This window comes from Herpailurus yagouaroundi, unplaced genomic scaffold (assembly GCF_014898765.1).
Source record: "Herpailurus yagouaroundi ecotype Mexico unplaced genomic scaffold, PumYag 210, whole genome shotgun sequence".
Taxonomy (NCBI): domain Eukaryota; kingdom Metazoa; phylum Chordata; class Mammalia; order Carnivora; family Felidae; genus Herpailurus; species Herpailurus yagouaroundi.
This window is the reverse complement of record NW_024412441.1, coordinates 27,981,083-27,994,451: the sequence shown is the minus strand read 5'-3', so window position 1 is coordinate 27,994,451 and position 13,369 is coordinate 27,981,083. Positions and strand designations below refer to the sequence as shown.

Sequence of the window (13,369 nt, the reverse complement as noted above, 5' to 3'; positions counted from 1 at the left end):
TAACATCATACTTAATGGTAAGGAAGTCAAAGTTTTCTAAGATCAGGAACAAGGAAAGGATGCCCCTGCTCACCACTCCTTTATATCATCATACTGGTAGTCCTAGCTGATACAGTAAGAAAAGAAAAGAAAAGATACACAAGTTGGTAAGGAAGAAATAAAACTACTGTATCTTTGTAGACAACATGACTGTCCACGTAGAAAATCCAGAAGAATTGATTTAAAAAATCCTGGAAATAATAAGCAAGTTCGAAGGATACAACAGTAATATAAAAAAGGCAATCGCTTCCCTATATACCAGCAATGAACAAGCAGAATTTGAAGATTTATATTAGCACCCCCAAAAATGAAATACAGTTCATCCTTGAACAATGCAGGAGTTGGGGTGCCAACCTTCTGTTCAGTTGAAAATCCACATAACTTTTGACTCCCCCAAAATTTTACTAATAACCCACTATTGACTAAAACCCTTACCAATAACATAAACAGGAGATTAATACATATTTTGAATATGACATCATATGTCGTATTCTTATAATAAAACCAAAGAACAAACATTAAGAAAATCATAAAGAAAAAAAAGAAAACCATAGAAGAAAATACATTTATAATACTATACCTCATTTATTTAAAAAAATTCACATATAAATGGACACGTGCAGTTCAAACCATGTTGTTCATTGATCAACTGTAGTTATATATCTAACAGAACAGGTGTAAGATCTACTAAGAGTAACTACAAAACCCTGATGAATGAAATCAAAGAACTAAATAAATGGAGATGTCCCATGTTCACGGGAAGATTTGATCTTGACAAGATGTCAGTTTTTCCCAACTTCATTATAGATTCAAAGCAATCCCAATCAAAATCCCAGTGAGTTATTTTGTGGATATCAACAAAGTGATCCTAAAGTTTATATACAGAGGCAGAAAACCCAGAGTAGCCAACACAACACTGAAGAAGAAAAAAGCTGGAAGAACAGACACTACCTGACTTCAATACTTACATAAAGCTAGAGTAATCAAGACAATGTGGTATTAGGTGATCCCTTCTCAAGTACTGACAAGATGGCAGAAGTGGAGCAAAAGACCACCTTCCACAAATTCACCTACCGTGGCATGGACCTCAACTAGCTGCTGGATATGTCCAAAAGCAGTTGATGCAGCTGTACAGCACCTAGCAGCAGTGGAGGCTGAATTGGGGTTTGCGGGGGAACAGCACTCACCGGTGACACAGAGTCAACTGAGGTCTGACAAAGGAGCAAATGAAATATAATGGAGAAAATAAAGGGTTTGTGAACAACTGACATCCACATGCAAAAAACAAAAACAAAAAAATCTAGACACAGACCTTATACCCTTCACAAAATTTAACTGAAAATGGATCACAAACCTAATAGAAACATAAAACTATAAAACTTCTAGAAGATAACATGAGAAAATCTAAATTGACCTCAGGTTTGGTGATGACTTTTTAAGACACAACACCAAAGGCACAATCCATGAAAGAATGGATATGCTGTACTTCATCAAAATTAAAAATTTTGTTCTGGAAAAAAAAGTTTTGTTCTGCAAAATACACCATCAAGAGAATAAAGACAGGTCACAACTGGGAGGAAGTACTTGTAAAAGAAACATTTGAGAAAAGACTATTATCCAATATACAATACTAACAACTGACAATAAGAAAACAAGCCAATTTTGGGAATGCAAGCTGGTGCAGCCACTCTGGAAAATAGTATGGAAGTTCCTCAAAAAACTAAAAATAGAACTACCCTTCCACCCAGCAACTGCACTACGTATCAGAATAGCCAATATCCAGAACACTTACAAACCAAATGCTGGCAAGACTGAGATGCTACAGGAACTCTCATTTATTTCTGGTAGAAATACAAAATGGTACAGACACTGTGGAAGACATTTTGGCAGTTTTTTATAAAACTAAACATATACGTATATATGATCCAGCAATGATGCTCCTTTGTATTTACTCAGAAGAGTTGAAAACTTAAGTGCACCCAAAAACCTGTACAGATGTTTATAGCCAAATCTTCAAAGCAACCAAAATGTTCTTCAGTAGATGAATAGGTAAATAAACTGTGATACATGTAGACAACAGAATATTATTCAGCACTTTAAAACAAATCAACTTTTAGGGTACCTGGGTGGCTCAGTCGGTTGAGCGTCTGACTCTTGATTTTGGCTTAGGTCATGATCCCAGGGTCGTGGGAACAAACCCACACTGGGCTCCAGATTGAGTGTAGAGCCTGCTTGAGATTCTCTCCCTTACTCTATCCCCCTCCCAGTCTCTTCCTGGCTCACAAACGTGCTGTCTCCAGTAAAATTTTTAAGAATCTTTAAAATAAACGAGTTATCAAGTCATGAAGAGATATAGAGACTTAGGTGTGCACTGCTGAATGGAAAGAGCCAATTTGAAAAGGCTACATACTGTAGGATTCCAACCATATGACATTCTGGAAAAAGCAAAATTATAGAGACACTAAAAAGACAGTGGTTGCCAGGGAGGAGGGGGAAAGATGGATGAACAGGTAGAGCACAAAGGATCTTTAGGGAAATAAAACTACTCTGTGTGACACAATAATGGTGGATACGTATCATTATACATTTGTCAAAACCCACGGATTGTACACCTTGAGTGAACCCTAAAGTAATCTATGGACTTTGGGTGATAATGAGGTGTCACAGTAGGTTCCATTGTAACAAGTACACCCCTCTGCAGGGAATGTTGATAATGAGAGAGGCCAAGCATGTGTGGAGAAAGGGAGTATGTGGAAAATATCTGTACCTTCTGCACAATATTGCTGTGAACATAACTGCCCTAAAACTGTACAAAAAATTAAAAATTTTTAACTTTAATTCTCAACAAAATACTCTCATCAAAATGAATCCAAAACACATTAAAAGTATTATACACCCAATATATGGCCAACTGAGGTTTATCCCAGGAATGCAAGGAAGGTTCAGTATTAGAAAATCAATCAAGAATACATCATTTTGGGGCACCTGGGTGGTTCAGTTGGTTGAGTGACTCTGGACTTTGGCTCAGGTCGTGATCCCAGGGTCATGGGACTGAGCCCCATGTCAGGTTCTATGTGGAGCCTGAAGATTCTCCACCCCCCCCACTTTGGATTCTGTGTCTGCCCCTCCCCCCCTGTGCTCTGTCTATATCTCTCAAAAACAAACAATAAAAAAAATTTTTTTAATAAAGTGAAATGGCAACATACAGAATGGGAGAAAGTATTTGGAAATTATATCCAATATATAATTTCTGCAACTCAACAAGACAACAAATATTCAATTAAAAGCCCAAGACAAAGAACCTGACAACACATTTCTCTATAAAGAAAATATACAAATGGTGAGTAAGCCAGAAAAAGATGCTCAACATTATTAGTAATCAGGAAAATTCAAATCAAAACCACAATGAAAAACCACATCTATCAGTATGGCTAAAATTTAAAAAGAAAGATAAAAAAAAGAAAATTACAAGTCTTGTCAAGGATGTGGAGAAACTGGAACCCTCTTACAGGCTGGTGGGGATGTAAAACGGTACAGCCACTATGGGAAAAAGTTTGGGATTCATCAAAAGTTAAACAGATTATGACCAGCAATTCTATTCCAGGAAATATACCCAAAAGAACTGAAAACAAGGTCACAAATATATATTCATACACCCATGTACACAGCAGCATTACTGCAAAATTCAAAAGGTAGAAACAACCCAAGTGTAAAACAATCTAGATATGAAAAGACAAATACTGTAAGCTCCCACTTACATGAAATATCAAATACAGGCAAATTCATAAAGAAAGATTTGCGGAGGGGCGCATGGGTGGCTTAGTCGGCTGGGCATCTGACTTCAACTCAGGTCATGATCTCACGGTTTGTGGGTTCAAGCCCCGCATTGGGCTCTGTGCTGACAGCTCAGAGCCTGGAGCCTGCTTCAGATTCTGTGTCTCCTCTCTCTGCCCCTCCCCAACTTGTGCTCTGTCTCTCAAAAATAAATAAATGTAAAAAAAAATTTTTTTTAAAGAAAGATTAGTGGTAATCAGAGGGTAAGAGGAGAAACCTGACCAGTTACTGCTTAATTGTCACTAAGTTTCTACACAAATTTTTTTTTACCAAGTTTCTACCTGAAGTGATAAAAAGTTTCTAGAAATAGTGATAGTAGTTGAACATTATGAATAGAACTAATACAACTGAACTGTACATTTAAAAGTGATTAAAATGAAGGAGCATCTGGGTGGCTCAGTTGGTTAAGTGTCCAACTTCAGCTCAGGTCATGATCTCACACTTTATGAGTTGGAGCCCCATGCTGTGCTCTGTGCTGACATCTCAGAGCCTGGATCCTGCTTCGGATTCCGTGTCTCCTTCTCTCTGTCCCTTCCCCACTTGCACTGTCTCTCTCTGTCTCTCAAAAAATGAATAAATGTTAAAAAAAATAAAATTTTTTAAAAAGTGTTTAAAATGAAGGCTGGGAAGATGGTGTGGTGGCGAAAGAGGACCCTAACTAAGCCTGCCTCATCCCACAGATAAAACTAGAGAACACGCACATCAGTGTAAATAACCCACAAAATGGTCCAAAGACTAGCAGAACAAATTCCACAACTAAAGGTTGAGAAGAGGCCACATGGAATAAGGTAGAAAGGTGAGGAGACCTGGTTTAGGAGCAAAACGGACCATGGCCATCCACGGCTTGCAGGGAGTCAGTAGTGTAATGAAGGGAAATAGTTTATCACACCAGAAGCCCTCATGGGGCAGATGAATTGCCATAATAGCTGGCTCTGAAAGAGGGGCCAAGGAATTTAAAAATCAAGATCTAGCTCTGAGAACCTGGTGAGCATTAGGAAGGGGAGTCCCCACCCTTAAAGTACCACAGCGTACAGAGACACAGCATAGAAGCAGCAGTTTGAAAATCATCTGGGGCATATAGGCGAATGAGTTATTTATTCATCTCAGGGCATCCAAATTGGTAATGAAAAAATAAAACTTCCACTACTTGCAGATGACATGATACTAAACATAGACTCCACCAAAAAACTACTAGAACTGATAAATAAATTCAGTAAAGCCAATATGCAGAAATCTGTATGAAGCAGCAAACAGAAATTAAGAAAACAATCCCATTTACAACCGCACCAAAAACAACAAAATATCTACGAATAAATTTATCCAAAGAGGTGAATACTATAAAACAATGATGAAAGAAACTGAAAATAACACACTCAAAAAATGGAAAGACATTCCACACTCATGGATTGGAAGAACAAATATTAAAATGTCTACTGACCCACAGCAATCTACATATTCAATGCAATCTCTTTCAAAATAGCAACAGCTACTTCCACAACAGCTCTAGCTCTATTTCTACAGAGCTAGAACAATCCTAAAATTTGTATGCAACCACATAAGATCCCAAGCAGCCAAAACAATTCTTGGAAAAGACAAAAAAATTGGATGTATCACAATTCTGGAGTTAAGTTATACTACAAATCTGCAGTAATCAAAACAGTATGGTACTGGCACAAAAACAACACACAGAAGAATAGAATAAAAAACCCAAAAACAAACCCATAATTATTTGGTCAATCTCCAACAAAGGAGGAAAGAATAATGTAATGAGAAAGTCTCTTTTACAAATTGTGTTGGGAAAACTAAACAGCTACATGCAAAAGAAACTGGACCACTTTTTTATACCAAACACACACACACACACACACACACACACACACACAACCTCAAAATGGATCAAGGACCTAAATGTGAGTCCTGAAACCATAAAAATCCTAGAAGAGAGCGCAGGAAGTAACTTCTCTGACACTGGCAATAGAAACCTTTTCCTGAACAGGTCTCCTGAGACAATGGAAATACAAGAAAAAATACACTACTGGGACGACATCAAAATAAAAAGCTCCACAGTGAAGGAAACAATCAACAGAATAAAAGGCAACTACTGAACAGGAGAAGGTATTTGCAAATGACATATCCAAAATATAAGAATTTATACAACTCAACACCCAAAAACTAATAATCCAATTTAAAAATGGACAGAAGACAATGTAGTAACATTTCTCCAAAGACGCCATACAAGATGGTCAACAGACACATGAAAAGATGTCCAATATCATTCATCATCCAGGAAATGCAACTCAAAACTACAATGATATCATCTCACCCCTGTCAGAATGGCATAGGCGCACGCGTGCGCGCGCGCGCACACACACACACACACACACACACACAAAAGTTGACAAGGATGTGGAGAGAAAGGAGCCCTCTTGCACAGCTGGTGGGAATGCAATTGTGAAGCCAATCTGGAAAACAGCATGGAGGTTCCTCAAGAAGTTAAAATAGAGCTACCATATGATCCAGTAATAGCAACTATTGGCTATTTACCAAAAAAATACAAAAACACTAATTCAAAGGGATACATGCACCCCTATGTTTATCGCGGCATTATTTACAAGAGCTAAGTTATGGAAGCAGCCCAGATGTCTATCAATAGTTAAATGGATAAAGATGTGGGGGTGTGTGTGGAGTAACAATGGATTATTACTCAACCATAAAATAAAATGAAATCTTGCCATTCTCAACGACATGGATGGAGCTAGAGTATATTATGCTAAGTGAAATAAGTCAGTCAGAGTAAGACAAATTACCCTATGATTTCACTCACATGCGGATTTAAAAAACAAAACAAGCAAAGGAAAAAAAGAGAGACAAATCAAGAAACAGACTTTTAACTATAGAGAACAAACTGATGGTTACCAGAGAAGTGAGAGGCAATGAAATAACTAATATGGATTAAAAACTTAAACTTATCATGATAAGCACAGAATAATGTATAAAATTGTTGAATCAATGGGGCACCTGGGTGGCTCAGTCGGTTAAGCGTCCGACTTCAGCTCAGGTCATGATCTCACGGTTCATGGGTTCAAGCCCCACATCAGGCTCTGTGCTGACAGCTCAGAGCCTGGAGCCTGCTTCGGATGCTGTGTCTCCCTCTCTCTCTGTCCCTCCCCCACTCACTCTCTCTCTCTCTCAAAAATAAATAAACATTAAAAAAATTTTTTAAAGAATAAGCTATAGAACCATAAAATTGGGGGAAACATGATAATCTTCTGTCCCCATTCTGTTCATTTTATAAAGGAACTAAAGCCTTAAGGAAGTTAAGTGCCTTGTTTAAGGATACATAGGAAGAAAAGAGCCAACATTATCCATAATTCAGTCAGTCCATGATTCAGGACATCCATTAATCAGTCGCTACTTCTCTTCATGACATTTTATGCCACTGTAAGCAAATATTTGAATTCATCTAACCTCCTATCAGAACAGATGTAGGGCTAAAAAAAAAAAAAAAAAAAAAAAAAATTAAAAAATAAATAAATAAATAAGGGGCGCCTGGGTGGCGCAGTCGGTTAAGCGTCCGACTTCAGCCAGGTCACGATCACGCGGTCCGTGAGTTCGAGCCCCGCGTCGGGCTCTGGGCTGATGGCTCAGAGCCTGGAGCCTGTTTCTGATTCTGTGTCTCCCTCTCTCTCTGCCCCTCCCCCATTCATGCTCTGTCTCTCTCTGTCCCAAAAAAATAAATAAAGGTTAAAAAAATAAAAATAAAAAAAAAGAACAGATGTAGGGCTGAAAATAAAAACACTGAGACCTGGAGAGATGCCACATTACCCTCATCTTGCACAGCCAACTGACTCCCCACTCCTAGGTCCCCAACACCTCCCGGAAAGAGCTTAAGCAAATGGATTTGTTCTCAGTACAAACTAATGGGCTCCAAACTTATGGAGTCCTCTGAAAAGTATGAGGGCAGGGGTTATAGAGGCAGATATGCAAAGTCAAGATACTGAAATGATGTGTTCCCCAAACCCCTTCCTGTGGAAGATAAGGTTAAACACAGAACAAACGTAAGACTCAAGTAAAAGAAAAAAATATGGAGGATCAAACCAGAACCAACTTTCAGTTAACAAAAACATAGATAAGGGGGTAGAAATCGGGGCAGAAATCCTCAAATAACACAATGTCTCAGAACTGAAGGAAATAACGTTTTCCAATTGAAAGGAAACTTCCAGGGGCGCCTGGGTGGCTCAGTCAGTTAAGTGTCCAGCTTAGGTCATGATCTTACTGTTTGTGGGTTCGAGCCCCACGACGGCTTCTGTGCTGACAGAACTGAGCCTGGAGCCTACTTTGGATTCTGTGTCTCCCTCTCTCTACCCCTCCCTCACTCACGGTCTGTCTGTCTGTCTCTCTCTCTCTCTCTCTCTCTCAAAAATAAACATTTTTTTAAAAATGTTTTAAAAGAAAGGAAACTTCCAGAAAACCTACAAGATATCAATAACAAGAATCACATCACATTTCTAACAATACAAATGATCAGAAAATGAAGCAATACTTTTAGAATCTGACAAACAAAACTATAAATTAGATAAAAGACTTCTTCAGGCATACAATGTTAAAAAAAAAAAAAATCCCAACCATTCCTTCTCAAAGCAAACATGATTGTGCTACACCAAAATAGAGGAAGTCAAGAGGACATGAGTTACAAGAAACCAAGAGTTTAATACAGAAAAAAAGTGAAGGGAATTCTAAGGATGATGATAAAGCAAAGTCCCAGGACTAGAACTGTGTAGCAAAGAAAAGCAGAAGTCAGTCCAGACTCCAGGAGTAAGACAAGAGTGCTCCAGAAGCAAGACTCTTAAAAAATTTTAAGCTGAGGAGCACCTGGGTGGCTCAGTCAGTTAAGTGTCCAACTTTGGCTCAGGCCATGATCTCACAGTTTATGAGTTGGGAGCCCTGCATTGGGCTCTCTGCTGTCAGCACAGATCCCACTCCAGATCCTCTGTCCCTCTCTTTCTGCCCCTCCCCTGCTCTCTCTCTCTCTCTCTCTCTCTCAAAAATAAACACTTAAAAAAAAATTAGGCTGAAATTGACAGATTATGTGACCTCTTTGATCACACTTGAGAGTTAAACTGAGTTTGGGTAAAGAATTAGTAATACATCATTGATAACTAAACAAACCAAAACATAAAGCAAATATTAACTCCAGGAAAAATAAAACTACATATTAAAGGTGATTCAAATGTAAAAATGTGCTATGATATGTACCTTCCCATAACTACATAAACACAAACTATTCATTTAACTAAAAATTACAATAGAACTAGAAGAATAAGGAGACGAAATAAGATCTGTGGACAGAAATCTGGAGGAACAGTGTAGAAAGTGTCTAAAATGTTGAAAAGGAGATGGAGAAATAAAAGCATGTATATATGTTGTTCACAAGTCTGAAGTATAGATGGTAAGTGGCAGAACAAACAACTAAGAGCTGTCAGTTGCCTCTGAGCAGTAGGAATTAGAGGTGTGGAATGGGAAGCCAACTGAACAGAAATCTAGGAAAACTAAATAGAAGCGAACTAGAGAAAGAAAAATTAAAGAAACACAAGTGATATTTTCAGTAAGGACAAAAGCAGGTGTGAAGGAATAGAAAATGACAAAAGAGGAGACAAACAAATGAAAGCATAATGAAAGCCTGGGAACATAGGACTATGGACCCATCACTGCATTCCAGAAGTTGGACATCACAGAAAGCATAGTCAGTTCACATTTGGTCAGTCTCTACCAAATTATGAGCCAAGTAAATACTAATCTTTCTACTCTTCACAACCAGTCTCTGCCTCCTCCATCTCCCTTCCAAAGCACCCTGTTTTGTCCTTTCACTTAGACTTAAGTTTATAGAATACCACCACCTGTTATAAAAGTTACTCACTTGCTAATCAAAATCCCACTGAAATCCCCAGGTTCTAAAGTAAATGATTTCTCATGTTTGAAGAAAAACATCTGATTAAAATACTACTCTTTAAATGTAAAACAGAGGTAGCCATAATAACCAGTCCTTCAAATTTTGCCCTGACCCCTATTTGATGGAAAAGTTAGGTAGTTCAAAGAACATTCTAAATTCTGTCTAGACCAGTGCCTATCTTTTGGGAGTTAGAATCCTCACTAAAAATCTCATGAAAGCTCTAAACTTGCTTTTTAACAAGTGTATCAGTTTCAGTGGTACAGAAACCCGTAAAAAGTTCTGTTTTAGACTCTGACACCACGTTTGTGTTTAGGACTATGCCAGCAGCTTGAAATTACAGTCTCTATGTAGGTACTGATTTCTCTCTTCTGATGGAACAGGCTACTCCATTACTCCTATAAAAACTAAAACAGACCTACTACCAAAATCCTACAGAGACACCTATTTGACCTTTAACAAGTACCTTAATCTCTCCAGGTTTCAATATCCACTGGATTGTTGGGAACACAGCATACAACATATGCCTAGTAAATGATCGAAGAAACAATTATAGCTATTATAATCATGTCGGTCCCTGGACTTTTTTTAAATTTCCTAACACCTCTTTATTTTCATAGGCCCTCGCCGAGGAGAGATCTTGAATGACTGTCCTTACTATGTGCCAAGCATGGCTCTAAAGGTTTAACATGGGTCATCCTATATACCTATATTCTCCTATCAACACCATTAATTACTCCATCTTATTGATGAAGCGTAACTTGCCTGAAATCATAGTTTATAAATGGCAATGCTGTGATTCAACTCCCAAGCAAACTGACTCAAGATCTTGTGCACACCACCCACCCTTATCCTTTTTCCCCACCCGCCACATTCAATCACTAAAATTCCGATGGATCCAAAATATATCTGGCACACTATCTTAAAAGAGGAAATATACGCTGACCATGTTGTCAAAAAGCTTAAAAATGTTAAGCCATAGTAACAATGGCCCGTAAGAAACTCAGAATTCCCAAGACTGCGTTTGTCAAAAAGGCAAATAGGCCTCTTAACAGCGGTGGGAATGGGAGCGAAGTGTGAAGAGTAGGAGCAGAACCGTTTCATAAACGCACAATGACAGATGCCTCAAAATGGGACTTCCAGTGTCATGTGCGTGGTCAGGGAATTCCAACTGTAGTTGCCCCAGCTCCGGTCTGCTTGATGCCTACGACGGTCGCCCGTCAAAGCAGGAAAAAGCCCACCCGGGAGCTGCGTCAGTCCCCCGCTGGGTTCCATCGACCTCCAAAGCCTGAACGATGCCGCTTCCACCACAGCGGGTAAGTGTCCGGGACACAAGAAGAAATCCGCCGCATATGGCAGGCGCCTGAACGCGAGGGACGAGACCGCGCGGGCGCAGCCAAAGAACCCCCGGACGGGATGGGCCCTCGAGCGAAGACCGTCAGGAGCAGGCCAGGAGGAAGAGGAAGAGCAGGCGCCAACGGGCAGCCCGCCGCGGACTCCCTCCTCCCCCTCCAGCTCGCGAGCGCCACGCCGCCCACCGGACCGCGCGAGCCGACCGGCGCCTCAACGCGCCAGGGAGCGGCGGCCGCCGGGAGCCATGACGCCGGCCCTGCGCCGTGCCACGGCAGGGCCAGGGCGGAGGCCGCCCGGCTCTCCAGGCCCCGCTCACCTCTCGGGGCGACGGGACAGAGCTCTGCACCGAGGCGATGTACCGCTCCACGTCGGCCTTGCTGCGCCTCATCGCGCCAGCGACCTAACTCCCAAGGCGCGGGAGGCCAGAGCCGAGGCCCACAGCGGTCTCCGTCTCCAGGAGCGAGCGAAGCGCCCGAAAGCCAGTGACGCAGCGCCGTCGCCGACCGAGGAGAGGTTCAGCCCGCGTGCGTGTTGCGACAGCACTGTGCGCCACGCCGACGTCGACGTCGCTCCCGCCGCGAAGCCGACTGGCCGGCTCCGCCCTAGGCTCCGCGCGGTCCTTCCGAGACCTGGTGGGATTTGGGCTGTCAGAGCGTGGGTAGTGAGATGCCGGAAAAGAGAGTTCAACGCCGCGCTGGTTCAAGGATTAGTCACTGGATCAACGAGATAATGTTTTCCCAGATGGGTTCTCAAAACTTTGGGCCGTTTCTTCGTAATCTTCATTACGCGATGCCGTGGAAAGAAAAAGCATTTTCAGCCCATTTTGGTGAGCGGGTAAATTGAAAAAACCTTTCTGGAGGCTGTTGGTTAAATAGATTATGTCGGACACGTGTGAATACGAAGCAATACATGTTAAAAATCCATGTTTTTTAAAAAAGAAGATGTTATATGAGAAAATTTAAAGTGCATAATTAAAAGATAGGCCATAAATACAGTTTTTAGACTATTATAATGGAATAATTTGAATAGCCCCCCAGATTTATATATATTTCAATAGCAGAGCCGTATATACCCAAATATTTACAGTAATCATCTCAGGATGAGTCATCTGTATTTTCCAAATCTTCAAAAATGTTTACTTCCACCACCACGCTCCTCCTCCCCCACGGCCCTGAGACTGCTTTTATTGCAAGGCTTTCTCAGAACGGGAATAAATCAACTTCTTAAGTCAAATATTCTGACAATGATACTCCTCAACTTATATACAGGTCTGGAAAAAACTTATTTGAATTCAAATTATATTTCAACAATAAAGAATACATTTTCCATTTAGGGGCGCCTGGGTGGCTTAGTTGGTTGAGCGTCCCACTCTTGGTCTGGGCTCAGGTCATGATCTCACAGTTTGTGTGTGAAAACAGCTCAGCATCTGGCTCTGCGCTTACAGCTGGGAGCCTCCTTTGGATTCTCCCCCTCTATCTCTTAATCTCTCTCACTCTCTTTTTCTTCCCATCCCTTGCTCACCCTTTCAAAATAAACGTCAAAAAATACATTTACCATTTAAAAATAGTACTTTGTTTTGATTAATTTATCTAATTTATGAAATTACACAGTTTACTTTGAAACGGGAGGTTTTCGGTTCTTTGTATTTTTGCGGTCAGATACATCTTTCATACCTATTCTTTATAAGAAAAACACTACTGTTTTATAAATCATTCTGTTCTTGAGAGCAATTCAAAATGAGCAGAATTCTATAATGAACAAAAATTGTTTTTCTTACTGCAAAACCATTTTTGGTCAGGACCACGGAACCAGTACAAATGAAGTGAGCCATAACACCTACTAACAGTTTATGTGCATATAAGTGGGCGTCCCTCAGTTGTTCTACCTCGGATGAAGGCAGGGAACTCTACAGTAATCTACACAGCCCCTCCATCCATCCTTTCGTTACAGAAAACAATGTTACCAGCAGGCTTTTTTAGAATATCCAGTGTAGGGGCGCCTGGGTGGCTCAGTCGGTTAAGCGGCCGACTTCGGCTCAGGTCATGATCTCGCGGTCCGTGAGTTCGAGCCCCGCGTCGGGCTCTGTGCGGACAGCTCAGAGCCTGGAGCCTGTTTCAGATTCTGTCTCCCTCTCTCAGTCCCTCCCCGTTCATGCTCGGTCTCTCTCTGTCTCAAAAATAAATAAACGTTAAAAAA

At 40.6% G+C, this 13,369-nt stretch overlaps 1 protein-coding gene across 3 annotated transcripts in view; it reads right to left on the bottom strand.

The window, feature by feature from the left end:
* LOC121016484 (E3 SUMO-protein ligase RanBP2) overlaps positions 1-11,667 on the bottom strand; it is an 83,591-nt gene extending 71,924 nt beyond the window's left edge. For 2 of the 3 annotated variants that reach the window (XM_040454161.1, XM_040454163.1), the window contains exon 1: positions 11,490-11,664. In XM_040454161.1, the coding sequence (XP_040310095.1) occupies positions 11,490-11,561 (72 nt within the window). In that variant the 5' untranslated portion in view covers positions 11,562-11,664. Of the gene's footprint in view, positions 1-11,489 lie in introns of all 3 variants that reach the window. The other variant, XM_040454164.1, reaches the window with a different exon arrangement.
* Positions 11,668-13,369: the final 1,702 nt, after the last annotated feature.